This window comes from Bos mutus, chromosome 10, assembly GCF_027580195.1.
Source record: "Bos mutus isolate GX-2022 chromosome 10, NWIPB_WYAK_1.1, whole genome shotgun sequence".
Taxonomy (NCBI): Eukaryota; Metazoa; Chordata; class Mammalia; order Artiodactyla; family Bovidae; genus Bos; species Bos mutus.
The window spans coordinates 7335084-7362621 of record NC_091626.1 but is presented as its reverse complement, the minus strand read 5'-3'; the positions used below and the strand labels follow the sequence as shown (position 1 = coordinate 7362621).

The 27538-nt window shown below is 41.7% G+C and overlaps 1 protein-coding gene across 1 annotated transcript in view; it reads right to left on the bottom strand.

The window, feature by feature from the left end:
• Window positions 1-27538, bottom strand: part of IQGAP2 (IQ motif containing GTPase activating protein 2) — a 307540-nt gene that overhangs the window by 120177 nt on the left and 159825 nt on the right. The window contains exons 3-5 of the mRNA XM_070377236.1: window positions 25779-25935; window positions 17310-17387; window positions 13679-13755 (exon numbers count right to left, since the gene is read on the bottom strand). Of these exons, the coding sequence (XP_070233337.1) occupies window positions 13679-13755; window positions 17310-17387; window positions 25779-25935 (312 nt within the window). The remainder of the gene's footprint in view (window positions 1-13678; window positions 13756-17309; window positions 17388-25778; window positions 25936-27538) is intronic.

The window sequence follows — 27538 nt, the reverse complement described above, 5'->3', positions numbered from 1 at the left end:
ATGCCTCCAAGTACCATATACCCCCTTGGAGAACTATCTGTTTTATACATTCTGAACCAATAAACAGAGCAGCAAGACTACTCGTAGATGGAAAGATGTTAAAGACAAACCACGATGTGGATATATTACTATGACTGGATATATTACTATGACGTGGATATATTTAAAAAGGCGGAAAATGCAAAGAAATGTGTACATATTTTTTAAAAGTTCAATAGGAAGCAATGATGGTCACAACTAACCTGCCTGTAATCTGACAAAAGAAGCTAGAGTCTGACATCTAAATTCTACCAAAGAGGATGAAAATATTTAGTTATGTGACTTTTCACCTCAAAAGCATTGAGCCATAGTTTCTGAACTACATGTGTTTTAACCTTCCCAGCCCCCCAAGATCAACTCTACAACCCGACTAAAAATTCTGTATTCACTTAATATCAGTTCTGATAGACTTATAACTTAGGAAATTTTAATTAGACGTTAGAATTACAAATACAGTATACGGGAAAATGAACTGAGAATGATTTTGACAGTTTGGAGTATTTCAAGACTTATTTCAAATGTTGATATGAGACAGATCTGAGTAGTTTATAAACACAAAATTTCATTAAAAGAGTTCAAGATCAAGCCTTCTTAATGGAATGAAAACTCTTAAAATGCATGATTCATCAGTGTAAGCAGTATCCATTGAAATTAAATTTTTCGATCTTTGTAAGAAATAATCACTTAGAAAAGTAATATGTGATCAAAGCTAAAAATTACTGATCCATGGTTTCAAAAGAATATATAGAAAACCATCATTCAGAGTTAAACAGTAAATACTTTGATATAAATCATTTTAATATTGTTTCTGGAAATATCTATTTCATAAATTTACATGAAAAAAGTGAAAGCGTTAATCACTTAGTCTCGTCCGGCTCTTTGTGACCCCATAGACTGTGGCCCACCAGGTTCCTCTGTCCATGGGATTCTCCAGGCGAGAAGACTGGAGTGGGGAGCCATTCCCTTCTCCAGAGGATCTCTCCCACCCAGGAATCAAGCCGGGGTCTCCCACACTGCAGGCAGATTCTTTACCATCAGAGCCACCAAACAGTATTCTATAATATGAATGTACCATATTTTGCTTAACCAATTGCTGAGCATTTAGATGATCATTAATTATCCACTATGATAAATAATGTTGCAGTGAACCTACTTATATAGGCACATCAGTCTACGGGGTCGCAAAGGGTCAGACACTACGGAGCAACTGAACTGAACTTATGCATATATCTTATTCATCACATAAATTCCTGCAAAGAAAATTATCAAATTGAAAGGATATATACACAAAACTTTTAATATATATTATCAAATTGTCTACTTAAAAAGAGATTATACATTTATTCTCTGTGAGCAAAGAGTTAATGAAACTCCTCTCCCTTCTACAACAGAATATGCCCTCCTTCAGTTCAGTTTCAAGCTCTGTTCCCCCAGGTGCCCAATAAATGTATACTGACAACCATGTTACTAAGCATCATTGCTTAGGAGAAAAATAACCCTTGATTGGCAAATTGCATCTTGACTAGAAGGAATCATAAATACCTAGTAGGCTATACACAGCTTAGGTGTTCCTGAGTTCAGTGACTCTTGTAACTGGCACACTTGTAGGAAACTGGGAAGCCATGCTATGCTGCTGCTAAGTCGCTTCAGTCGTGTCCAACTCTGTACGACCCCATGGACTGCAGCCTATCAGGCTTCTCCGTCCATGGGATTCTCCAGGCAAGAACACTGGAGTGGGTTGCCATTTCCTTCTCCAATGCATGAAAGTGGAAAGTGAAAGTGAAGTCGCTCAGTCGTGTCTGACTCTTAGCGACCCCATGGACTGCAGCCTACCAGGCTCCTCCGTCCATGGGATTTTCCAGGCAACAGTACTGGAGTGGGGTGCCATTGCCTTCTCCAAGCCATGCTATGGAGCTGCTATAATACATACTGGCTCCTGGGGACTGAGGTGCTCAGCCAGGGAGCCTTCAGTAACTACCACTGTTAGTCTCATTCATAACTTCACACCCACGTTATCACCCAGGGCACCAAAGAGAACAGGTTCTAAATGGCTGTGTGGACAACTACGTGGAGAGTTGAGAAGCCCCCCACTGCAGAGCAAACGCTTGATGCTGTCCTGCTGGCAGGCTGTATTTCCTTCTGAGCATCTGCTAATTGACATGGTTACGGCACACAGTCCTGAGTCTGAGTGTTTAACTGAACTAACACCCAGGTGATGGGCATGGCCCCACTCCACCATCAATCCGTGAAAATGCCATTTTCTGTGTCCCTTTAAGAGCAGAGGATTCTATCCATGAAAACCTCACCAATCTGATAGCCAAAAATGTCATTAAAGTTCACATTTCCTTTTGTTCATTGTGAGGGTAAGCATTTTTCATACACATATTGGCCATTTCAATTTCTTCCAGGAAATGCATATTAATGAACTTCTGAATTTTAAAGGTTGTGTTCTGGGGGGATTTATCTTTCTCTGTTTTTTTTTTCCCCCCTCTTTTCCCTCAAAACAACAACCAAAGGACAAATGACACTTTAAACATACGGTAATTTTACTACTAAATTCCAATATATTTGTATCTTATTCACAAGGGAAAAACATATTAGACTCTGAACATCGTTCAATGTAAAATAGACATTATGTATTCATAATTTAAAGCTAGAAAGACAGGATGCATTTCTTAGTTTAAATTCTAGGTCTTTAGAGATTATCAGGGATATAACAAGTCCATGGCGTCACTAAGTCAGACTCGACTGAACAACTTCACTTTCACTTTTCACTTTCACACAATGGAGAAGGCAATGGCAACCCACTCCAGTGTTCTTGCCTGGAGAACCCCAGGGACGGCAGAGCCTGGTGGGCTGCCGTCTATGGGGTCGCACAGAGTTGGACACGACTGAAGCGACTTAGCAGCAGCAGCAGCAAGTCATTATAATTAAAACTAGGATGCTGACATTTCCCAAACCATAATATTTTATGAACCAATTCTCAATTTATTACACAAGAAAAAATATGCCAGGTAAAAGGGACCTCATGTCACTTGGACCAAATAAAATGTCAACCTAGTCACACACTTCTGGCTGTAACAGAAACAACAAAATTCAACAGAATTAAACAGACAGGGGTGTAGTTACAAAAGAATTCTAGGAAAGTAAAATCAAGCCATACTTGAAAAAATAAAAATAGATCCATAAATGATCAAAAAAAATACCACTGTATGCATTCTTTCATGGTTCCTGATTTGTAGTTTTATCCCCTTTTACAACTAAATTAAAAAATACACCTGAACAAGTTGACCAAAAAAAAAAAAAAAAGTATAAAAGTAATTGAATGGGAAAAACTTTGAAAATGTGACAGTAAAATTTAACTAGGAGTCTCCCATCAAATCTCTTCTAATAAATTTTATACATAAAGTAATTTCATATTTAATGTGTATATTTATGTATATTATAATAATATTGTTAGTTTTAACATACTTGAAATTTATATTCTTGCATCAAAGGCTAAGCTAATGAATATCAGTTATCCTTAATATATTTCCACTTCTATCTCCCCTCCTATGTAATGTTGAGATAATCTGGAATTTTAGATGCATTTTTAAATTTTCAGATTATGCAATAAAAGTTTAGGTAAATACATTTTATTAGTTTACTTTCTAATTTAATCTGTATCCAGTTTTCTTCTTTCTTAGTTTTATCTTTGGTTTTGCTATTTATCAGCATATTTACTAAGTAGACGAAATGAATTACTCACTACGTGCACGTATTTGACTATTTTCATTTGTTCCCTGGGTGTTGGTTCTGTTTGTTGAATGTAATTCCTCTTTCAGAGCTGTCGTTTCCTTCAAATGTCTGGCATTTCCTGATTTGGGGCTCATCTTGAGGTCTGAGACTTGCAACTGTTTGTCACTGTTGGCTGCAGGTCCCCGTGACAGAGGCTTCCCTGGTAGCCCTGTTGGTAAAGAAACTGCCTGCAATGCAGGAGACCTGAGTTCGATTCTTGGGTTGGGAAGATCCCCTGCAGGAAGACATGACAACCCACTCCAGTATTCTTGCCTGGAGAATCCCATGGTCAGAGGAGCCTGGTGGGCTACAGTCCATGGGGCCACAAGAGTCGGACAGGACTTAGCAACTAAACCACAAGCATCCCGTGACAGAAGCCAGCCTTAGGGAGATGGGAGAGGAACAAGGAGGCTGATGCCCAGAGGGTGCTCACTGTCTTATCCTCTTAGACTGGGGTTCCCTGTGTCTTCTTGGGCACTGGTGTGCTACCCTGCCATCAGCATCTACACTTGTCTTGGGGAAGGATGAGTAGGTTCAGCAGGTCTAACTAATCCAAATTATGCTGGCTTAGGGCTCGCCTCTTCCCATAAAAACCCCCAAACCCCACAGCAGCTCCAAGCTTTGCTGCACAACTCAACGGTTTCTGAGCTGTGGCCCTCTGTTTTGTTTCTCAGTCAATCCAGTCCTATCTGTTTGCCTTCTGTCATGCTGCTGCTGCTGCTAAGTTGCTTCAGTCATGTCCAACTCTGTGCGACCCCATAGAGAGCAGCCTACCAGGCTCTCCTGTCCCTGGGATTCTCCAGGCAAGAACACTGGAGTGGGTTGCCATTTCCTTCTGAGTTACCTCAATTTTCCGGTCAATGGATAGCACTCTTTCTTACTACAGATGATTAAAACAAACAAACAAGCAACAGGATCCCCTGGTGGTAAAGAATCAGCGTGCCAGTGCAGGAGACTCAGGTTCGATTCCTGAGCCATTAAGGTCCCATGTGCTGTAGAGGAACTGAGCCCACGCACCACACCTACTGAGCCTGTGCTCTAGAGCCCAGGAGGCACAACTACCGAGCCCACGTGCTGCAGCTCCTGGAGCCCCCCGGCTCTAGAATCTGTGCTCTGCAACAAGAGAAGCCACTGCAGTGAGAAGCCTGTGCACCACAACCAGAGAGGAGCTCACCGCAGCTAGAGAAAAAGCTATGCAGCAACAAAGACCCAGCACAGCCCAAAATAAATAATAACATTATATATCAAAGAAACTCCTACTACTTTAGTCACGTCATGTCAGTTTTGTAAGGAGACTAAGACACCCATGGCCGACGAGCCTGACATGACTGTTTCCACTGTATCTCCTTTCTGGAGATATCTGGTCTTTCATTTAATTACTCTCAACTGTCTGTCCCTATAAGGTACTCAGGCTTCCACAAAACAGAGGTTTGTTGGTAATATGAGCTAAATTAGTTACGCTAAACAAAAGTGTTCATGTTTCCCTACGGTATTAAAGAGACTGGAAGACTTTCTGATTATACTTTTTACTTCTCCATTTATGCTGTATAACATAAATCTCACAAGCAAACATCCCAGTTTAAAAGTTACCACAAGATGGTGCTGAGAAGTCAGGTACCTTTTGGATACAAAAATCTTTGAGTCAGATTTATCTCAAACCAGATTTTCGTGTGCTAGTCAGGATCAGGTAGAAATCTCATTTTCATTTACATACTTTCACCAAAAGTATGTATTTTTTAATGTTAAGGTATATTTTTATTTGGTTTCAATTTTCAGTGTTTATTTTATCTTTGAGGTTGAAGTTTAAACTATTACTTTTGAAGAGATAACTTTTCACAGTGCGGGAGTTTATATACTAAATCTCTATGTGGGAGGTATGTCCTAGCAGATTAGTCAAAGGGGCAAATGTTTACTAGGAAAAGTACTTATTCTGGATTCCCATGCTGCAAAGAATCAGCAACAGTGGCCCACTCCTTTCTAAGCATTTTGATTCAAACGAGGGCATGACCTGAAGTATATAGGAAACCCAGTCTTAATGTTTAAAAAACAAAAGTCTGTCTAATCACCAATTTCTGAGAGCTCTTCAAGGCTGAATTTATTAAGCACCTTAGTGCCTAACAACCAACACAAAGAGCCAAGAGCATTCCCAAGGCAGCTGAGGGACTGATGTCACTTTCCACGTATAATAAAGCACTTGGCACGAAACGGCTAGCATTTCATCACATCAAAAGCTACAGTGCATGTATGTTGCTAAGAAAAGGCCAGTAATCGAGGAGCTGTCCTTCGGTAGCAAAAGCCTCATTGGCCCATGTGCTCCTATTTTGCACTAATAATATCAGTTCAAGTAAAGGAAGCAATAAAGAAAGCAAAAAAGCAAAAAAAAAAAAACAAAACAAAACTATCAGTTTTTTTCCTACTACTTTGAATATATGCGTTAAGAGGTGCTACAGTAATAAAATGCAAACTTAAAAGGCAAAGGCTGAGTTTATTTCAACTTTTCTGGATCACATCATGCACAGTTCATTTTATGTTGTAAAATGGGAGATGAATGTCTGTAAATCAAAGCCTCATGGCTGATTAGGAAGAAGAGGGAACTGGAGTCAGAAGCTCTGGATCTTGGCCCCAGCCTGGCCACATTGCAGTGTGTGACTCTGACTCATATAAACCAATCTTTCAATTTCCTCATCGGTGAAATAAACCGGACTCAACATCTCAAGGTCCTTCCCGTTCTGAAGTTTGGGGAAGCTTCCTTTTAAACTACCCTAAATGTAACAGCTTAGAGACCTGTGCTGAAGTTCAAGTCTAATGCCACTGTTCTTTTAATTTTCCTAGTTGGATGGAAATATTCTCCCTTCTGAGGACAACGACTGGCTGCCTAAGTAACTGTAGGTTCTGGTGCCATCCCGCCTGGTTCTGAATCCCAACTCTGCCCCTTACTAGCTGTATGATCTTGGCCAGCCATAGTTTAAAATGAGACGAATAACTGTACAGAAAACGTATGTCATGAGGATTAAGTGAGATTATACCTGTAACAGGATACCTGGACCAGCACCAGGCATGTAATGGAAGGCTCAGTAGGTGTCGGTCTGTTTTCAGCATCACTACTGTGTGTGTGTGTGTTGCGTGCTTGTGTGCTCAGTGGCCTCCAGCTCCTTTCAACCCTATTGATGCAGCCCACCAGGCCCCTCTGTCCATGGGATTTTCCAGGCAAGAACAGTAGAGTGAGTATACTACTTCATGGGATCCTCCCAACTCAGGGATTGAACCCGAATCTCCTGCATTGCAGGAAGATTCTGGACCGCTTGAGCTGCTTTGCTAACGAGCCTGCCTTTGAACCAGTTCCTCAAGTTCACCTACTAGAGGAGCCCTTCTTCACAAACTGCGCAGGGTACTTGGAACGGCTGGTCAACCAGAAGTGGGGCTGCCGCAGCCATTTTCATAAATCCAAGCCCTGAATGGGTGCTATTTTGGCGTCTTCACTGCATTTGAAGACATGCCTGCTGGACAGCAACCACAGACTCTGCGGTGGGAACAGCCATCCTTACACAGAGGAGAGGCAGACATGTGTTTACCTTGTGCTCAGTGTAGTAGAATCTTAACCAGCAAATAAACTTTATTTAGTAAGAAAATCTGAATCCAGAAGCCTCATGTGTTAAGCAAGGAAAATTGTTACAAACATGTGACAACTTTAAAGGGGATTCCTGGGTGGTGCAGTGGTAAAGAACCCACCTGCAGGAGACGTAGGAGACCCAAGTTTGATCCCTGGGTTGGGAGGATCCCCTGCAGGAGGGCATGGCAACCCACTCTGGCATTCTTGCCTGGAGAATCCCATGGACAGAGGAGTCTGCCGGGCTACAGTCTGTGGGGTCGCAAAGAGTCAGACTCGACGGAGCACACAATCAGGGAAAGATTGGAAAATCTGCTTGTGGCCACACAGCAAGGATATCTCAAAGAAATGTCAGGGACAGTGCTACAAGGACAAAGGAGTTGGCCAGAAAGAGCTCCCAGGACCAAACTGAAGCAATTTGGTCCATCAAAAAAGACACGTCTTGGTTAGTTAAAAGATGCTTGTTCCTTGGAAGAAAAGCTATGATGAACCTAGACAGCATACTAAAAAGCAGAGACATCACTTTGCCAACAAAGGTTCATACAGTCAAAGCTATGGTTTTTCCAGTAGTCATGTAGCAATGTAAGAGTTGGACCATAAAGAAGGCTGAGCACTGAAGAATTGATGCTTTGGAACTGTGGTGCTGGAGAAGACTGGAGTTTGAGCAAACTACGGGAGTTAGTGAAGGAGAGGAAAGCCTGGCGTGCTGCAGTTCGTGGGGTCGCAGAGAGTCAGACATGACTGAGCAAATGAACAGCAAGAAAAAATCTTGTTTAATCAGAGAAAGGCCTGGAGTTCAAAATGATGTTCAAAGGACTGTAGCCTTCAGGGCTCCTCAGTCCATGGGATTTCCTAGGCAAGAATACTGGAGTTGGTAGCCATTTCCTTCTCCAGGGGATCTTCCTGCCCCAGGGATCAAACCCAGGCCTCCTGCATTGCAGGCAGATTCTTTACTGCCTGAGCCAGCAGGCAAGCCTGGTATAAAGTGTACCAAAAGGAATTTGTAACGCAGAGATAAAATAAGACACGCATAATATTTATATGGATTTTAACAAGCTAGGAAGTGTTGTTAAAATACAGGTGCTTTGTTTTTTCTTATGTCTGTCTATAGTGTATAAATATGTGCTTGTTTTTGTACCTCTTATACAACAGGAAAAAGTAAAGACCAGGAACTCTGAGTAAGACAAACAGTCGAGAAAACCAAGGGAATATCCCAAGATAAGAACAGACGGAGGGGCACAGGACGTGACAAAAACAGCCAGGCGAAAAGAGGGCACAGTACTGATGGTTGCACTCAATGGCCAAGCAGAGAGAGGGTCCAGAAACAGGATCCAAGATGCTATCAGCCAAAGGGTCCCAAAGAGCATCAGGCAGAGTCTACCCCTCATCTCCTGGGGGAGAAACCTCTAGAATGCCCAACTGATTTCAAGAAAATATTCAAAGGGCGTACATTAACCTTTAATAATGTTAACAGACCAGGCCAATACATCATGAAGACAGGACAATGGGCTATGGAGCACTGGCCAAGCGAGACATGAAAGCAAACCATTTCGAGTGACAGAGGGTGGGGACTGAGTGGGAAATAAAAACCTACCTGAAAGCCAAATACTACAAGGTCTGGTTGATTTTGCAAATCAAGTTCAGCCTGATTCCTGCTGGCCAAGGTTGGACTCACATTAGGAGAAGAACCCAAACCGATACCGTGTTCTGACCGGCGATGATTGGTCAGAAACCAGATCTGTAACCTGGTCACTGAAGAGGTACTCTGTTTCTAGTGACTATGTGAACTCTGGGTAGGTTTCAAAGTTTTATAGCCTTGCTGGGGCTGCTGCTGCTGCTGCTAAGTCACTTCGGTCGTGTCTGACTGTGTGCAACCCCATAGATGGCAGCCCATCAGGCTCCCCCATCCCTGGGATTCTCCAGGCAAGAACACTGGAGTGAGTTGCCATTTCCTTCTCTAATGCATGAAAGTGAAAAGTGAAAGTGAAGTCGCTCAGTCGTGTCTGACTCTTAGCGACCCCATGGACTGCAGCCCACCAGGCTCCTCCGTCCATGGGATTTGCCAGGCAAGAGTACTGGAGTGGGGTGCCATTGCTATAGCCTTAGAATGCATCGAAATCAGTGGCTAAATAACGAAACTACAAGTGAAACATGCAGTGTGGATCTTTTAGAATAAGTTTAAGTGTAGTAAGTTTGTAATAATGTATCTGGGCATTTTACTTGTGTTTTAAGGTATTTGAGATATTCAAAAAAGCAGTCTACTAAATTTATTTATTTAAAGGAATTCAACTGTATAGCTAATGTTTAAGCATTTAACAGTTGCTCAATACATTGAGCAATAAATAACAGGTAAAAAATGTTCTTCTCCATGGTTAGAAGGCCTCCAGACCAGAGGGGGGTGGGGGGGGGGGCGGGACTATCAGCTCTTGTTAGCAAGGTTCTCATTCCGTGAGGTGGCTCCTTTTATTGAATAGGTTTAAAATATTCTAAATAAAGCCACATGCCACATATACTTTTTAAGTCCAAAACACCAAAATAGTTACAGTCTTTGTCATCTGGTACTGAAACGTCAGCGCCTGGAGCAGAGAAGCCTGTTGCAGGGCCTAGCAAGGAAAACCGGCAGCTTGTGCTCAAAAGACCCAAACTTGGCAGTGGCTTTCAGGCAAGAGCTGTAAAGACAATATTAGGGGAGAGGGACCTAGGATGCAGGGTCACCACTGACTGGTTGGTGATGAGGTAACAGGGTGATGTTCTGGGAAGCTCAGCCTTCTAGTTCCAGTCGGTCTGAGGTCTACACACAACGCATGTGCTCAGCATGTAGTCAAATCCTCCATCTGGTGAGGGTCTTGGTTTCTACAGAACGACCCAGAGATGATCTATATTCCTTCAGGAGGAAGAGTCCTGGGACTATTACCCTAATCACTTACTACTTGAGTCTGCTCTTTGAAACTGGGGGAAGGCCTAGGAAACTAACCACCCCCGCCCTTTTTTTTCCCAACAAGAAACAGGGGACACGGAGGGGCTTTTGTGTCTAGGAAGGCCCCTCAGGGCTTTAATCCCTGCTCAGCTTTAATGCCCCCTCCCCTTTCTTTGAGACTCCTTAATCTTAAGGGGGAACAGGTATAGGAAAAGAAAGTTTTATACAGAGAGGTGAACCATCAACCTGCCAGAGGAACTTGGTTTAGGGGGACTCAGTTTCAAATTTTCCAATGTTTTCCACAGTGAACACTTTTTTATTTCAAATAAGGAAAAGATAATAGACATTTCTTTGAAAAGAACATGAGGACATGCATCACTTAGGTAGGTCTGCATGACCCAGAGGTTCAGGACTCCCTGTGGGGCTGCCTAGCTAACACCGCCTGGAGTCTGGGCTTGAGAACACCCAGCTGAACTGAGAGAGTGAGGCCTGGGGACTGGGGTCAGAAATTCAGTGAAAGGCGAGGCAGGCAGGAAAAGGGAAAAGTAGACACAAGCAGGAAGCAAGGGCAGGAACCCAGGGCATTTTAATGAGGCTGTTAAACCCAAATCAAGAAGACAGAGATGAGAAAACAAGTTGGCAGGGCCAGGGATGAACTCTGCAGGTCAGTCAGGCCTCCAGGCCTGGGGAATCTTTCTGCCTGGCTCCCGACCTATAACAGAACTTCTGACCTGCCTAATTCCCTGGCAGGTAATGACAACCTTTACACCAGCAATGCTGCTGTACCTGCAGCTAGGATATAACTGCTGAGGACATCTTGGTTCTTTTTCAGCATCACTTCTCATCACGCAGTGAGGGCAAACCCACGGTCCTTATGAAAATGCACTCCTGCCCAGCTTCCAAAAGAGGCTGGCCCAACACGACAGAATATCAGCCTCATTTGAGGAACTGACCGCATTCTAAACCACGGCAGGAAGGGGTTTTGATAGAAAACTACTAGATACACCTGAGACTTCTCCATGCCCGATTAAGGAGCACCCTGGTAGCTCAGAGGGTAAAGAATCTGCCTGCAATGCAGGAGACCTGGGTTTGATCCCTGGATCGGGAAGATCCCCTGGAGAAGGAAATGGCAACCCACTCCAATATTCTTGCCTGGAGAACTCTATGTACAGAGGAGCCTGGTGGGCTACAGTCTATGAGGTTGCAGAGTTGGGCACGACTGGGACTAACACTTTAACTTTCTACAAGAAGTTTATAACAGAGAAAAGTGAAGGAGAGTCTCCCAGGGAATGCTGTTTATTAACTGAATATTGCTTTCCAAGATCCTGCTTTAAAAATTCCTACTTAAGGTCAGATCTGGTGAGGAACATTCGGCAGGAATCCACTTCATTAATGGAGTCTTCCATGATGAGTAGCTGAACACCTGAGAAAGACAGTCTAAATACTTGAGAAAAACATTTGCATGCAATTGGCAACGTAGCAAGAAGTTGCCTTTTCTTTGTTTACCAAGCTGCTCAAGCCATTGTTCAAACTATGGCAGGCACACATTTGTAAGCCTCTGTGCCGTTCTCTGTAACTTCCGTACAACAGTGACGTCACCAGAAAAGAACCAAGCGCACCGTTTCTTTATAAGCTGCTTACTTAACACCTCAGGTGTGTATTTCAGGAAATCAGTGTTACCTTACAGACAGCAGGCTACAGATGGGGAGGTTAGCACCCTGACGCATGGGCTTCCGTGGTGGCTCAGACAGCAAAGAATCCGCCTGCAATGCAGGAGATTTGGGTTTCATCCCTGGGTCGGGAAGATCCCCGGAGAAGGGAATGGCAACCTGCTCCAGTATCCTTCCCTGGAGAATCTATGGACAGAGGAGCCTGGCGGGCTACCTTCTATGGGGTCACAAAGAGTTGGAAACGACTGGGCAACTAACACTTTTCCCTCAGATGCATGGATATGATAATGATTAACTAATGGCTGGCTTAGCAGGTCACAAAGTGTTAAGTAATGATTCTAGGCTCTGAAAAGCATCTGACCAAGAATGTTGGGCAACGCATTTGATAATATTCATCAAAACGAGCACGTGGGCACCAAGAGCTTTTAGAAAACCTGGAACAATGATATCCTAGCCACATAAGAGAGGGGGAAGGCACAGAAGCATTCTTTCCTGCAGTTGTTCTAAATCACTGGAGTCAAAAGAAATCATAGGATAGGCACCTATATTTGGTCTGTATTTCAAGCAACTGTCATCTTCCAAAGAAATCTCATAAGTGATGGGGTGGGGGAGGCAAATTATTTGACATAATCAAAAATCTTTAGTAATCCAATATTGCAATGAATTATTATAAAAATCTTCTCCTTCGGAGAGGAAGGAAGCCAGAAAGAAGTTAATATAAACCTCAAGGCTGAATACTCTGCCAGGAAAATGACTTTCAGTGATACAAACACAAGGCAGATGTTCTAAAAGAAATTTAAAATTTAATTAGACACGAAGTCTTTCAGTCATTACCTGTGTGCACTCAAGACAACAGCCACAAATTGGATTTTTAGAATCATTTTTGCAACCATCTAAAAATCACATTTCTTCCAGTAAGGTAAGAAATACTCTGTGACTGGTAGAAGCTTAACATGAAAAAAAAATTCCCAACCTAGGGATCAAACCTGGGTCTCCTATATCGCAGGTAGATTCTTTACCATCTGAGCCACCAGGGAAGCCCTCAAAAATGTTAAGATAGCAAACAAATGCTTTAAAAAATGAATGTATCATGATTTGACTAATTTTAGTTTCTTCTTTACCTTTATGGTACAAGTTCTACTGAACCAAAGTTCAAAAGATTTTTTTTTATAGTTCATTTTATTAATCTATGGTAAGAATTGAGCCAAACTAATGATTTTAAGAGTATCACAATCAAATGTATAACCATTAAAGCTGCTCATTTGATGTGTTTGTAAAGTAGTAGTAAGTAGTTTGTAAAGTAGCTATATTTGTAAAGTAGTATAACTCAAGACTATGAAAGCACATTATTATTAGGTTCCTAGAAATTTCTGTTAAATTTTTCTCCTTATTATACTCACAGGTCTTTCATTCATTTTTCTGGTTTTCTATTTTGAAATGGGATTTTAAAAAAAAGGAAAAATGTTTTTCAAGTTCAAGTATTGTTATATGACAATTATCTTAATTTTTTACCAGCAAATTTAGAACTCAGTCTTAAAAATAAAAGTTCAGATTATTATTTTTTTAAAGAGCACTCTCTAAAAAGAGGAAAAAGAGCTCTTTTAAAATTGAAACTGTGGTTTTATTTAAATTTACTTTCTAGATTTTTAATTGTATTTTTTTCCCCACCTCAGTGCATGAATGCAATATATCATTCTTGGTATGTTTTTCCGGTCATAGACATCTGTTGTTTCCGGGTAGAATATCTGGAAAACAAAAGGGAAAAATGTATTTATTAGGTGCCGCTTTTTACAATTATTTTAACTCCCCAAATGACCCTCTTTTGATTGTCCTTGCTGCTCTGTATTTATTTAAATGAAGGGGAATCTCAGTTGTGCCTCATGTTTTCCATGTGGACCAATCACTGCATCAGGTCCCTGCCTGACAGCGCCTCCTAGTGGCTCAACGGAGATTCACAGTCAGCCACTTCAGGAAGGCTTTGTCCACAGGGCTGGGTGGCAGCTTCACTCCACAAGGCATGAGCCCGTGCAGGCTTTGCTTTCTGTACCAGAGTCACTCCTGTGACTGCCCAGGGGTCCCCTGGCCTGAGAAGGGTGTCCTTTTGAAATCATTTTATTACACGGTTAAGAACTTGGCTACACAGTTCTGTAAACATTTATGTATATACATACAACACACACACATATCCATGTTACTACTTTAAGGAGAAAAAAACATCCATTTTTACCGATTAAAATCTGGACAGTAGATAAAGTATGAAAGAAAAACACTTATAAACCTACCTCCAGACTGTCACTATTAGCATTTTGGTATATTTTCTTCAAGTCTTTTATCTGTATGTCTCTGTTTTTTTTGTTGTTTTTTTTTTTTTACATTTATGTATGTGGGTATTTGGAGAAGGCAATAGCATCCCACTCCAGTACTCTTGCCTGGAAAATCCCATGGACGGAGGAGCCTGGTGGGCTGCAGTCCATGGGATCGCTAAGAGTCGGACACGACTAAGCGACTTCACTTTCACTTTTCACTTTCATGCATTGGAGAAGGAAATGGCAACCCACTCCAGTGTTCTTGCCTGGAGAATCCCAGGGACGGGGGAGCCGGTGGGCTGCCGTCTATGGGGTCGCACAGAGTCGGACACGACTGAAGCGACTTAGCAGCATGTGGGTATTTGAAAACCAAATTGCAAGTATTATAAGCCTGTTTAAAACACTTGACAGAGCATGATTGTTTTCCATTCCCTTCATTAGTCTATAAGAACATTACTTCTAGTAGATCCATAGGATTCCTTCATATTTTTGAACCATAATTTAACCAGTTCTCCATGGTTGAACGTTTTTTCCCCCAAATTTGTCCCTATTATAGTCACTACAATAAACATCCCTGCTTTTTCTGCACACCTGATTACTTCTTTTGGATAACCATCTATGAATGGAGGTAGTAGATTGAAAAATCTGAACACTAAAACTTTTAATGCACCTTGATATGCTTTTTGAGCTTGAAACTAAAAACCTAATAAGAAACAGATTTCAGAATATGGCACCAAAAATGAATAATTAGGATTGAAGCTCCTAAGAGAAGCATATTGGCATTACTTGCTTTTGGTAAATATTTTATAAAATTTGACATAAAAACTAAAATTGCATACCATATGGTAGAACTTGACACTCAAGCACACTTTCTATTGGACACTGAAAGAAGCCAAGAGAAAAGCAAAGTTTCTTGAACTATAAAATGTATAGTCACTGAGTGCTTCAAGAAATATCTGTAGTCTATGAAATTTCAAAGGTCTTTCTAAGTTTCCTTTAATACATTTGCTGTTAAAGTATCAATGGGAAGAGGATTCCCCATTTAGAATATGACCAGGTTTAAAAGTTCTACCAGGTAAGCAGATGACAACTGTAACTTCCCCTCTTCTTTAAACAAGAAACTTTTATACTGGTATCTCTCTTGGAAAACCATTATGAATATGTCTTCCTTTATCAAGGAGATGGGATCAACTTATAGTTCACCATTTTCTTCAGCATTGAAACCCCAGTGTGTAACATGAAGCTGAGCACAGAGTGGGCAGCTCATATTGATGCATGAAGGAATTTATTAATACATCTAAGTCAATTCAGTATACTGTTGGCTTCTCATTACTGCAAAGTAATATATCACTGATTTCATAATAAACATCAGGATTAAAATAGAATCTGTTGCATGGATCACTTGTTCGGCTTAAAATCAAAATAAATGTGGCCAACACACACACAACTTGAGAAGGTTTAAATCAAATCTTTCAAACATAATAAAATTATCCTAACTAACATATACAGCCTCATACAGAAAAACGGCATTTGAATTTCTTTCTTTTTTAATCTGGTTACCACTCAACACTCTGCTAATACTTACTAAATCACAATTTAGAAATATGAATTCTGTATGATAACCACTTCCCAGAAAGGAATAGCATTCAATGTTCTCAACATTTTAGGAGAGGGGAAAGTAGTTTAATTAAAAATGGCAAAATAAAATAGATCAACATTGACCATTGCAAGATAAAATGAACTGAGTTAAAACAGGTATTGGCACAAATGTATTAAAAATAGGCATTCATAAGGAATTCTTTGTTTTTATTGTGGGGGTGTTTTTAATTGCAAACCTGGATTAATACTAAAAACAACACAGGCCTAAATAAGTCAGTAGCCTATCCCCTTGCTGGACCATTTTTAAATAATTTCTTTAAAATAGCTGAGTAAGCAGTTCAAAAAGGGGAGCTACTGATACACATGGAAACCTTACGGATGGCAAGGGCATTATGCTTAGTGAAAAAGTCAGTCTCAAAAGGTTACCTACTGTATGATTCCATTTCTATAACATTCTCAAAATGACAAAACTATAGAGACGAGAACAGATTAGGGGCCTGCCAGGGGACAGCGCTGGAGAAGGGGCGTGATGTAGAGGCCAGCCTCTCTGCAGCATCTGTATCTTGATTCTGGTAGAGGTCACAGAAGTCTGTTCATGGATTGAACTACACCCACACGCGCACACACACACACACACACACACACACACACACACATGAATGCTCACTGGTGAACACTGAACAAAGTCTGAGTCTAGTTAACATTCATACGCCAACGCCAATTTAATTCTGTACTACAGTTATGAGATGTCACCATGAGGGGAACCTGAATGAAGTTTACACAAAGATGTACTATTTTCGCAACTTCCTGTGATGGTAAAATTATTTCAAAATCAGAAGTTTAAGAAATAGCTCTACAATTTCTATCGCATGTAATTATTTTCTCATCTCCTCTACTTGTCTAATCTGTCTCACAGGTATAAGGGCATCTTCTCTTTGAATTTAACAAGTTCTGAATATTTGCAGAATGAGTTTTATTTGGGAGATCTATTTTAGGAGCAAGAGCTCTGACTCGCTAGCCATTAAACTTTAAAGTGATACTATAATTTATAATAATATTTACTTAAATTTATAATGATACAATATATAGCGATGCAAAGAGACGTGGAATCTTAGGTATAAATAGCAATACAAAAGAGGGAGATGGCGCTTCTAAATTAATTATCTACCAGGTAAAGCTGTTCTGACCTTGCTGAACTTTACCTAGCTGCTCCCAACCTGAACTCTTGCCATATGTTACTTTACGCATGCTTTTCCATGTATTTGTTTAGTTCTCACATTTCTCACTCCCGAGGCAATGAGGGCATCTGCAGCATTAAGATACCCCATTCTGCGAACCCCCTCCCACAGTGAGGTGTCCGTGCCAGCCCTACTGTCTTCCCAGTCCAAGCTTACCTTGGGTAGACCGATGGACTCCATGGCTCTTAACCACTGCACGGTGTTATCTGTGTGCCGAAAGTGAAGGCCCGACTTCTGATGGGGCGGAAAAGAGGGGAGCACACAAAAAGGAGGTAAGAAAGTGGCCACTGCTTCCATTAGCAGGACGCTTTCAATTCTGTTTCTCCTAGAACAGTGCCATGAACGCTCACATAAAGCAACCCGTAAAGGAGATGAGACTTTCTCAGCAACACTCCAACCATTTGGGACGGACCAGTGCAGTCCCCAGAATTCACACGTTTGAGGTAATTCTGAACTAGACTCCCAAAGACCATTTACTGTCTAGCATGCCTAAGGGTGTTTTATGAGACGTGTGCACATGCATGAGCACATGTGTGTGCCCACACACACACACACACTCAGTGTCAAGACTGTGGCAATCAAGGTTGAGGGCAATAGTAACTTCTGGAAAAAAAGGATTTTTACAAGACTAGATGTCTTTTTTTGTGTGTGGTTTCTGGTTCTGCCAGATCACAACTGTAATATGATTTCTGTTTAAAAAAAAAAACTGGAAAATATAGAAAAATACAAAGGTGAAAACAAAAAAACACTCCATGATTCAGAGCTAATTTTAGTATTTATTCCTTCTATAATTTAATGCTAACCTTGGCCTTGTACAATAAGCAAACTTTCAGTGGAAATATTTTACAAGACCTTTTTCTACCCATATAATAAAAGGCTCCATTTTCCATTCCTACAGTTCTAATTAGCCAGCCATTATTGTCTACACAGTCTATAAATAAAATATTCTTGCTGCTATCTTATGAAGTTTTATCAGGTATGTACTGCTGACAGCTTTAAAATAATCATATATTTCATTAGTTAAATGTACACCATAATGTTATATATCGTATTTTTCACTTTGAATAAAAGGAAAAGTAACTACAGCAAGTTTCATCATAATTAACTCCCAATGGTGTATTATCACATTCACAAAGTCTAGCTCTTCCCATATTCTGTGAGCTTCTACAATCTAATGGTTGATTTAACAAAAACTATTTTTCTTGCTGTTAGAAATTATAAAGCATAAGAAAATTAAAATTTTGCAAATATTTATACGTTTTTGATAGTGGCCATTATTTACTGAGATTGGACTGTGTGTGTCAAGCACTTTACATAAATTATCTCTAATTTTCCAAATACTCTGCAGAGTAGTTATTATTCCCACCTTTTTGAGAGATGAGGAACCCTAGGCAACAAAGATGAAGTGATTTGCCTAAAGTCAAACATCTGTTGAGGGGCTGAGCTGGGATTCAAGATGAAATCTCTGTGGATCTGAACACCTTCCCCATGCCATAACCCGCCAAGGGCAGAGCACAGGACCTGATGACCAGGGGATTACTCTTCAGAGGAAAGAAATTAGCTAACCACTGTGAAATAACTAGAAGGAGGGGATAGGATCTGAAGGGCATGCAGAGAAGAAAGGAAAAGGTGGGGAGGGGAAGAGAGAGAGGGGGAAGGGCATGCGAAGAGAGGAAAAGCATAGGGAGAGAGTTCACAGCCATGAGGTAGTGTCTGAGGCTAACTCAGCATCAGCAATGTTTGCAGAACACAAACGGTTCTCAGACACGGCCACTCTGTGAACATGGAGGCCAAAATGGAGACAATCCTCAATCATGTCAGGGCTGAGGACCCTCAACACCATAAAGTGACTAACATAGTCCTCTTCCAAGTAAGACGGGTGACTTATTTCTTGACTATGGCAATCTGGCCCCCAGTGAATATTCTCACCTCCTAAAAATTAAGACACCAAATTGATCCTACTTGCTGATAACACCATTAGTATTGGGCTTCCCTGGTGGCTCAGTTGGTAAAGAATCTGCTTGCAATGCAGGAGATACCAGTTCGATTCCTATGTCGGGAAGATCTGCTGGAGAAGGTATGAACTACCCACTCTAGTATTCTTGGGCTTCCCTGGTGGCTCAGCTGGTAAAGAATCCACCTGCAATGTGGGAGACCCTGGTTCGATTCCTGGGTTGGGAAGATCCGCTGGAGAAGGGATGGGCTACCCACTCCAGTATTCTTGGGCTTCCCTGGTGGCTCAGCTGGTAAAGAATCCGCTTGCAATGCGGGCGACCTGGGTTCAATCCCTGGATTGGGAAGATCTCTTGCAGAAGGGAAAGGCTACCCACTCCAGTATTCTGGCCTGGAGAATTTCATGGACTGTATAGACCATGGGGTCACAAAGAGTCAGACACGACTGAGCGACTTTCACATTTTAGACTTCCCTGGTGGCTCAGATGGTAAAGAGTCTGCTTGCAATGTGGGAGACTGGAGTTTGATCCCTGGGTCGGGAAGATCCCCTGGAGAAGGAGATGGCAACCCACTCCAGTATTCTTGCCTGGAGAATCCCACGGACAGAGGAGTCTGGCAGGCTACAGTCCATGGGGTCGCAAAGAGTCAGACAAGACTGAGTGACTTCACTTTCACTTTCCTGGTAACACCCCAAAGATAACTGGTTCTTGCTTCCTAAATCCTTATTAGAATCGCTCAGTACAAGTTCAAATCTCTACTAAACTCCTATTTCCTCTTTCTTACAGCTCCATGGGTATGCCTTTTTTCTTGGCCTTTTTTCTGAGTTTAAATAAATATAGTTTTGTTTGACCCTAGGTTGGTTTCTGAGAATCTTTGGTTGATAGCCTTGAACAATCCAAATTATGCAATAAAAACATCCCATCCATTTAGTGGTGTCATTAGTTAGGTAACCTCAGGAAAGTTCCAAGTGTCTTTGAACCTTGGTTCCTCAGCCACAAAATGGGAATGGTATGTTTCTTTGGGTTGAGGAATTTCATGAGATTATACATGGAACACTCAGTTGTAAAGTACACCTAAGAATGCAATAAATGTTGGTTATGGTAATTATCACGCTATGAGACTGGGCTTTAAACTTTATTCACCTTTAAGGTCAAAAAAAGTTCAGTGCTTCATGTAAGAGGCACTGAAGGAAAGGGTGGTTATCTTGGTCATATTTCTATAGAAAATGACATGACAGGTTTCAAATCCTTCACCCACTTTAAACACCTGAGGAATGCTGACTTCAGAACCCTATGCTCCCTATCTGCAAATTTTAGAAGTAAGCTTCAGTGAGTGAACTATATTAACATCTTCAATCTATAGATTTACTTCAGTTAGAACCAAAAAAGGTCTTCTAAAGAGGCTCCAAATAAACTTAGTCCATTATAAACATTTATAGTTTGTCTTTTCAGCAGTCCCACACTAACATTAATATGTTAGACTAGGTGCTACATCTATAGTCATACTTAGTCAAGGGTTGTTATGGTTGGTCTACCTAATTTCTTTCAGGTATTAGACTAGAAAGGACATGCTGATTTTCTATTGCTGAGCTACTATAGCACCAGCAAACAAGATTACTGCAGTTTAAATTGAATAGATGAGGTATTATGTAAGCCTTCTGTGGATGGTAACTTCTTATATATTAGGATCAAGGCAATTCAGAACTATGAAGTAGTTTGAAACCAGTAATTATTCTAATTTGCTCATTTTATACAGGAAGAAACTGAGGGCCCAAGTATTTAAGACATTCGAGTTGACCTAACTTGTCGAGCTCAGGGTCAAGATCAGGTTGCAGAATTCCCTGACTCCTAGTCCAAATATTCTGGTCAATTTACTGCTCACGGAGCCTCAGAGCAAACAAACACCGTCTGTAGCAGTTACAGGGTGCTCACCTCTATCAGGCGGGCACTGGGCTGAGCGCCTGGCATAGATGATCACATTTGTTCCTCCCAATTTCTCTACAAGGTTGATGCTGTTAGTATTTTCCCACTTTCATCTCAGGAAGCTGAAGCTCGCCGAGTCAAAGTCAGTGGTGAAGCCAGATTCCGAAGTGTTTTGGTTCTGCAGCTCATACTCCTGACCACTGTGTATGCTTTCCCTGTCTAAGGCTCACCTAAACGTTCAATGAGCATTTGTTACAAATCTGGACAGCTGTCAATGCACTGTCCAGAATGATACTGCTGTGTGGCTTATCAGACTGAATTCTCTCCAAGGAACGCCCCCTTCTTCTTCCACTCCTTTCTCTTGGTCATCCTAGGTGGCTGCCCCACCACGGAAACCTTTCTGGCATCCGTGTCAGTCCAACCCCCTTTAGAACTGACCACACTCTACTCAGTTACCGCCCACCATCCACCTAGCTGTCTTCTCTTCAGTCGCTCCGCCCATTTCCAGTCCTTCTCCAGGATTCACCCTTCATTTCCCGTCTCGAATCCTCTTACTTCCTGTCTCTGCAGGCAACGGTCATCGGTCACCTGGGCTGAGGGATCCTCTCATCGCACCCTGCCCTTGAGTTCCTCTTCCCTCCACACAGCAGCAGAGCAGTCTTTGTGAAGCACAGACTGTCCCCCGGTGCCCCTGTCAACACTGAAACAGCTCCCCTGTACTTACGATGGAGGCGCCCCATGCGAGGTTCTCCAGGAGGGACTGAGCGATTTCTCTGCTTCTCTCCTGGCCCCATTTCTCGCCTCTGTCCCTCACCTAGCCTTCCAGCCACTCAACCTGGCCAGGCGCTTTTCGTCCTTGAGCCCCTCGTCTGGACCACCCTCCCCACTCCCTACCCTTAGCTTTCATGGATGAGTTTCCCCTCCTCCTTCCAGACTCCATGTAAGAACATTTCCTCAGCAAAGTGCATGGCTGTCTGTCAACAACTCTGGCTTTAATCTCTTCCTTAATACACTTATCACAATTAACGACTGTCTCTTTTCCTCACAGACTGTCTCTCCAACTGTGAGCAGCATGAAAATCATGTTTTCTTGGTTCTGCATTGTCTTTGGTGCCCAGATCAGTGGCTGGTACCTGGTAGGTATGGATGAGGATTGCATGGATAAATGAGTTCTACCTTTTATGTATTTCTATCTTAGTACAGCTTTATCTTCTTTCCCTATAACTTTATTAAATCTTATTATATTAATGTATCCGCCTGTTAGAGCAGTGATTCTCAAACCTTAGTAGTACATAAGAAAAGAATCACCTGAGGTGATAATTAAGAATGGAGCTTTCTGGGGCCCTGGCTAAGATTCTGGGGGAGGGCCCAAAAGTTCACATTTTTACACACACCCATCGTGGGGGACCACAGGAAGTCTGAGCGTCACACTTGGAGGAGGAGTTTCAGCAAGTATTGAATAAAGGATTGAATAAAGCACAGAAGACAAGAAATGGAGCCCTTTGGCTTACTAGAAAGTACTAGTTGGGACTTCCCCAGCACTCCAGTGGTTAAGACTTGGCTTTCCAATGCAGGGGGTGAGGTTTCAACCCCTGGCTGGGGAGGTAAGATCCCACATACCTCATGGCCAAAAAACCAAAACATAAAACAGAAGCAATATTTTAACAAATTCAATAAAAGACTTTTAAAATGGCCCACGTTAAAAAAAAAATCTCTAAAAAATAAAAAATTCTCATTCATTCCTTTACCCAACAGCTATTTGGGCCGGAACCCGAACTATTCACCGAGGACACAGAGAGACACACACCGCTCCTGCCTTCAGGACAAAATAGTTACTACAGCACGGCGTGGTGTGTCCACATGTGCATGGCGGGACCATGCAACTCAGCCTGGAGGGGCAGGAGGAGATGTTCAGGGAAAGGACACTCTTCCCTGGAAGGTTCAACTCAATACCCAGAATGACTTCCAAACCCTAAATTAAGAAGGGGTAGAGGTGTAGACAACGAGCTGGCGACAAAGAGGACAGGGCTGCATGGAAGAGCCCACTGCTTTGCTCAAAGCCAAGAGCACCCCGGCCAAGGCCCTGCGATTCGGGGCAGAGCTTTTGCTCAGGGACACCCGGCCCAACAGGTGGGCCATATTTTACGGCCACAGCCCAGCAGACCCTGCAGAGCATTCAGGCTCGCTGAACTCATGGTTTCCAGATGGCCCATCAAGAGACAGGCCGAGGTTAGTGAGTGTTCCCCTGCGTTTCAGCATCTTTGCCGCCGTCCCGTGATTTAAGGCTCCTTGAAGAGGACCATGTGACAAGCTTTAGATCCGAAAAACACATGAACAGGAAGCTGTCTCCTGCCCACTAATATCTGTCTCCTTTCATTTTTGCAGAAGAAACAAAATAGCCTTAAAATAAAAATTTACGATGACACAGCAAATCACTAACAATTCCCATTCAAGGTCATATTCAGGGATTTAATACAAGGAAAAAAAAAGAAAAGCCTCTTTTCTCCAGTGAATTAACAGAGGGGTAGTTTCCCTTTGTCCCATGATTCTCCCACGTCACAGCTGGCATCAACTCCCCTCCATCTGCCACCGCCCATCTTTCCACACCTCTCCTAACATCTTTTCTTCTGTGCATCCCACTTGGGGCCTGATGGCATGGGGGACAGTAACACAGACCACTTCCTTCTGTCACGATGGTTTGCTCAGGGACATCAGCACGTGTCCAGGTGCCCCAGGAGTTTTATTTTGTAACAAGAGATTGGAAATATTTCCCCCATCCCCATCCCAAAGAGAAGTTGCTATGGATTCAAATAATAGGACCTCTGATGTCAGGAGGCAATGGTACCTGTTTAAGTTGCCATGAGGGGTCCAGAGCTGAACTGGAAAGAGACACCTATATTCAAGGCGTAAAATGTGCCAGGAGGGGAATTAGCCCACCTGCAGCTCTGAGGCTCACTTTCACTAAAGGTCTGTCTTTGCGGCCTGATTCTCCCAATCAAAACAAAACAAAACAAAACACCCACAGTCCCTTTCCAGGGGAGGTTGGAGCCCATGACACTTTATCATCAAATCTGTATCATCAAATCTACATGGCCATTATAATAGGTCTAGGTCTTGATAACAACCATCACAGAAGCAATGAAAATAAAAGAAAGATCATATTCTAAAATGTGGACAAATGTTAATTTATTTTGTGACACAGTGGATACAAATAATTTTTTTCTGAACTTTGAAAATATTCCTTAAAATTAAAAAAAGAAACTTTAATTTTGGCTGGCTAAATCATTTGTTTTGCTTAAGTCTTCTAAAAGGCTGGAAACTCACTCTAGGGAGAAACATCTAGAGTTAATAAACACATGACTTAATAAACTTATTTTAACATATGCAAACATATTTTTTCATAGCATTATTCAAGGCAGAGACTTTTGCTCCATTCCCTTTTAGATTAGATGATGAAGAGAGACTTGTCAAAAAAGATGTCAATTCATCTTGTCTGTTAGCCTAAATCATTACTCAGACATTTGCTCTGAATTCAATATACATATTTTAAAGATAAATTTTGTCTCAATTACAACTGAAGGGTAGTGTGACTCATACATTAAATGGAAAATTATTCTATTTTCAATTGTACTTAATGTTATCCTTGAAATTTTAAGAGAAATAACTTTTAAAAACACTTGAAGATCTGCAGATAAAAAATACTGATATAACAAAACCAAACACAAAATATTGAGGGGAAAAAAAAAAAAATCAAGTTTCAAAGAAGCTTTAGAAACCCTGACCCAAAATGGAGAAGAGATCTCACATTCTAGAAGAGAACAGCACACATTTAAAAATTGCTTTTTGAAGACACATATAATCAAGGTGTCTTTTAGGTCGGTGCTTACTTTTTCCTTCTTTACTTTTTAATGGAAATTTTCAAACATAAAAAAGTAGACAGAATAGTATAAAGAACTCATTTGTACTCATCATCTAATCTCAACAATTACAAACTCATGGCTGGTCTTGAATCATCTGTTAACCCTCTTCCCAGTTATTTTGAAGCAAATCATAGATGTATCACCTTACCTGAAAATACTTAAACATTATATCCATAAAACACACACATTTTTTGAATACAGTGTTTATATTGATTGGTTGTTTATTTTGATTAAGATTGGTGTTTATATTGGTTTGATTTTCCTCCCTATATTCCTTCTCAAATTACCTATGAAATAATTCATAAAACTAGCTGCATACAAAAAGGTTAGTCTCTTTTGTTTTAAACATCAAATGGAAAGGAGTTTCTGACTCGTCAATATTAGTACTTTTTTTCTTTTTTAATCACCTTGGCTCTAACTCTTTAGGGCTACAAGTTCAAGTCTCTGCTGGGTACTTTACTTCTTGATGAGAATAAGGGGAGTAATAAACCGTGTTGGTGGTGAAGAGAGGAGGGGTAGAGAGCCCCCACTTTTATATTTACTGGTACTAATGACATGACCTCCATGAAGGAATAATGGGGATTGGGAGTTGGAAGCCCCACAAATCAGAGGTCTCTTGGCCTCATCCTAGAAACAGAAAAGGGCTTTGCTTTCAAAACTGCTGCCACCTCAAGAATGATTATTAACAGGCTTCAAAGACCAAGGACATTCCCCTTCCCCATACCCTTACCTCCCACAAAATCCTGATAGAAACACTAAAGAAAGGGAAGGAAGGCAAAGACTCAACTTTCACTTTGAGCCAGAGGCCCAAACCAATTAGATTTCAGTTACCTTATAGCGTGTTTGTTCCACATCATAGATCTTTTTCTCCGATACCATTTTGGGGGCAAAGAATTTGGCTAACTTTGCAAGGTAAACTCCGTTCCGGAGTCCTTCTTCCAGTTCAGTGGTTGGTGGCAATTCTTCAACTAAGCAGACTTCCATCCACCTAGAGAGATTAAGAGAGAGCAAAAAAAAAAAACCTTAAAGTGAATCCAGTTTGGTATCTTTCTATAAATGAAGAGATGTGGTGTCTTACTATCAGTGGCAGGGGCATTAACAAAGAGGGTGGGATCTGAAACATCTTTATCGTCATGGACAGGAAGAGAGAAGCTTCTGGATGGAACAAGGATTTAGAACAGGAGAGGAACAAGGGGTTGATAAGCCCAGAGGCACTAAACTCACTCCGGCGCCAGAGTTTGTTGACTTCACCTTTATCTGAGTCTCTGCCAAGTTTCTTAAAGAGGAAAAAGGCCAATCTGTGCTTGTATGGGTGGAATGAGTCTTGCTGACATTACAGAAAAAGCAGTTCCCAGTTTACGAGCCTTAGTGGAGGACATTTTTGTAGGGGTTATGCCGTGGGGAGAGTGTAGTCTAAGGTGCGGTAAAATCTGCAGTTGCTTAGTCTGGAAATGACTACCAGGAGAGGCAGGAAGGCCCAGAAAAGGGAGATCGAAATCCAGAAAGCAGACACAGTCTTCCTTAAATAAGACACATTCGTTTTTCCAATGCCAGGAGCTTACTACAACACACTTACCTTTTGGGGAAGCTATTTTCTGGGTACTGAGGAAGTTGTTCAGGAAAAGATCAGATTCAATCTTAGGACACTCTGCCAGTATCGTAGAAAAGAGAGCACCAAGGTCATTACTGGCTCAAAGACACACAGTTGGAGGAAGGCCAGGCCAGTTCACATTTTACACCGGGGTGCAGAGAGTCTGCCAGAGCTCACAGGATATTGTGCTTCCTCCCCGTGCTTGAGGAACTCTTCCCTACTGTAAGACCCAAGAACCAGGGGTGCAAGCCCTCACCTCTCTGCCACAAACCCACCACCACATCAGCAACTTGAGTGTGAGCCCCACACCTATACAGTGAGGCCCCTCAGAAGACCAGTAACACAGCAGCACTGACTCCATCACACTTGGCAGGGAGGAGAGGGCTGCTCTGCACTAATAACAACAGATCTGGATCCAGGCAGTGAACACTTTAAAATGTCTCAAGTGCCTGTAGCTCTGGCCAACACTTTTTAGAAGCTCAAAGAGTCCCTAATAAGCAAGGAGTATTTATTGACCACTTGTTTAGGCAATGTGAAATATGGAGTTAGAGAAGGAAATGGCAACCCGTTCTAATATCCTTGCCTGGGAAATCCCACGGACAGAGGAGCGTGGTGGGCTATAGTCCATGGGGTCGCAAAGAGTCGGACACGACTAAGAGACTGAACAGAACTGAGAAAAGCTATGACAAACATGGACAGCATATTAAAAACCAAAGACATTACTTTGCCAACAAAGTCCATCTAGTCAAAGCTATGGTTTTTCCAGTAGTCATGTGTGGATGTGAGAGTTGGACTACAAAGAAAGCTGAGTGCCAAAGAATTGATACTTTTGAACTGTGGTGTTGGAGAAAACTCTTGAGAGTCCCTTGGACTGCAAGGAGGTCCAACCAGTCAATCTTAAAGGAAATCAGTCCTGAATATTCATTGTAAGGACTTCAGCTTCAGCTCCAATACTTTGGCCACCTGATGTGAAGAACTGCCTCATTGGAAAAGACCCTGA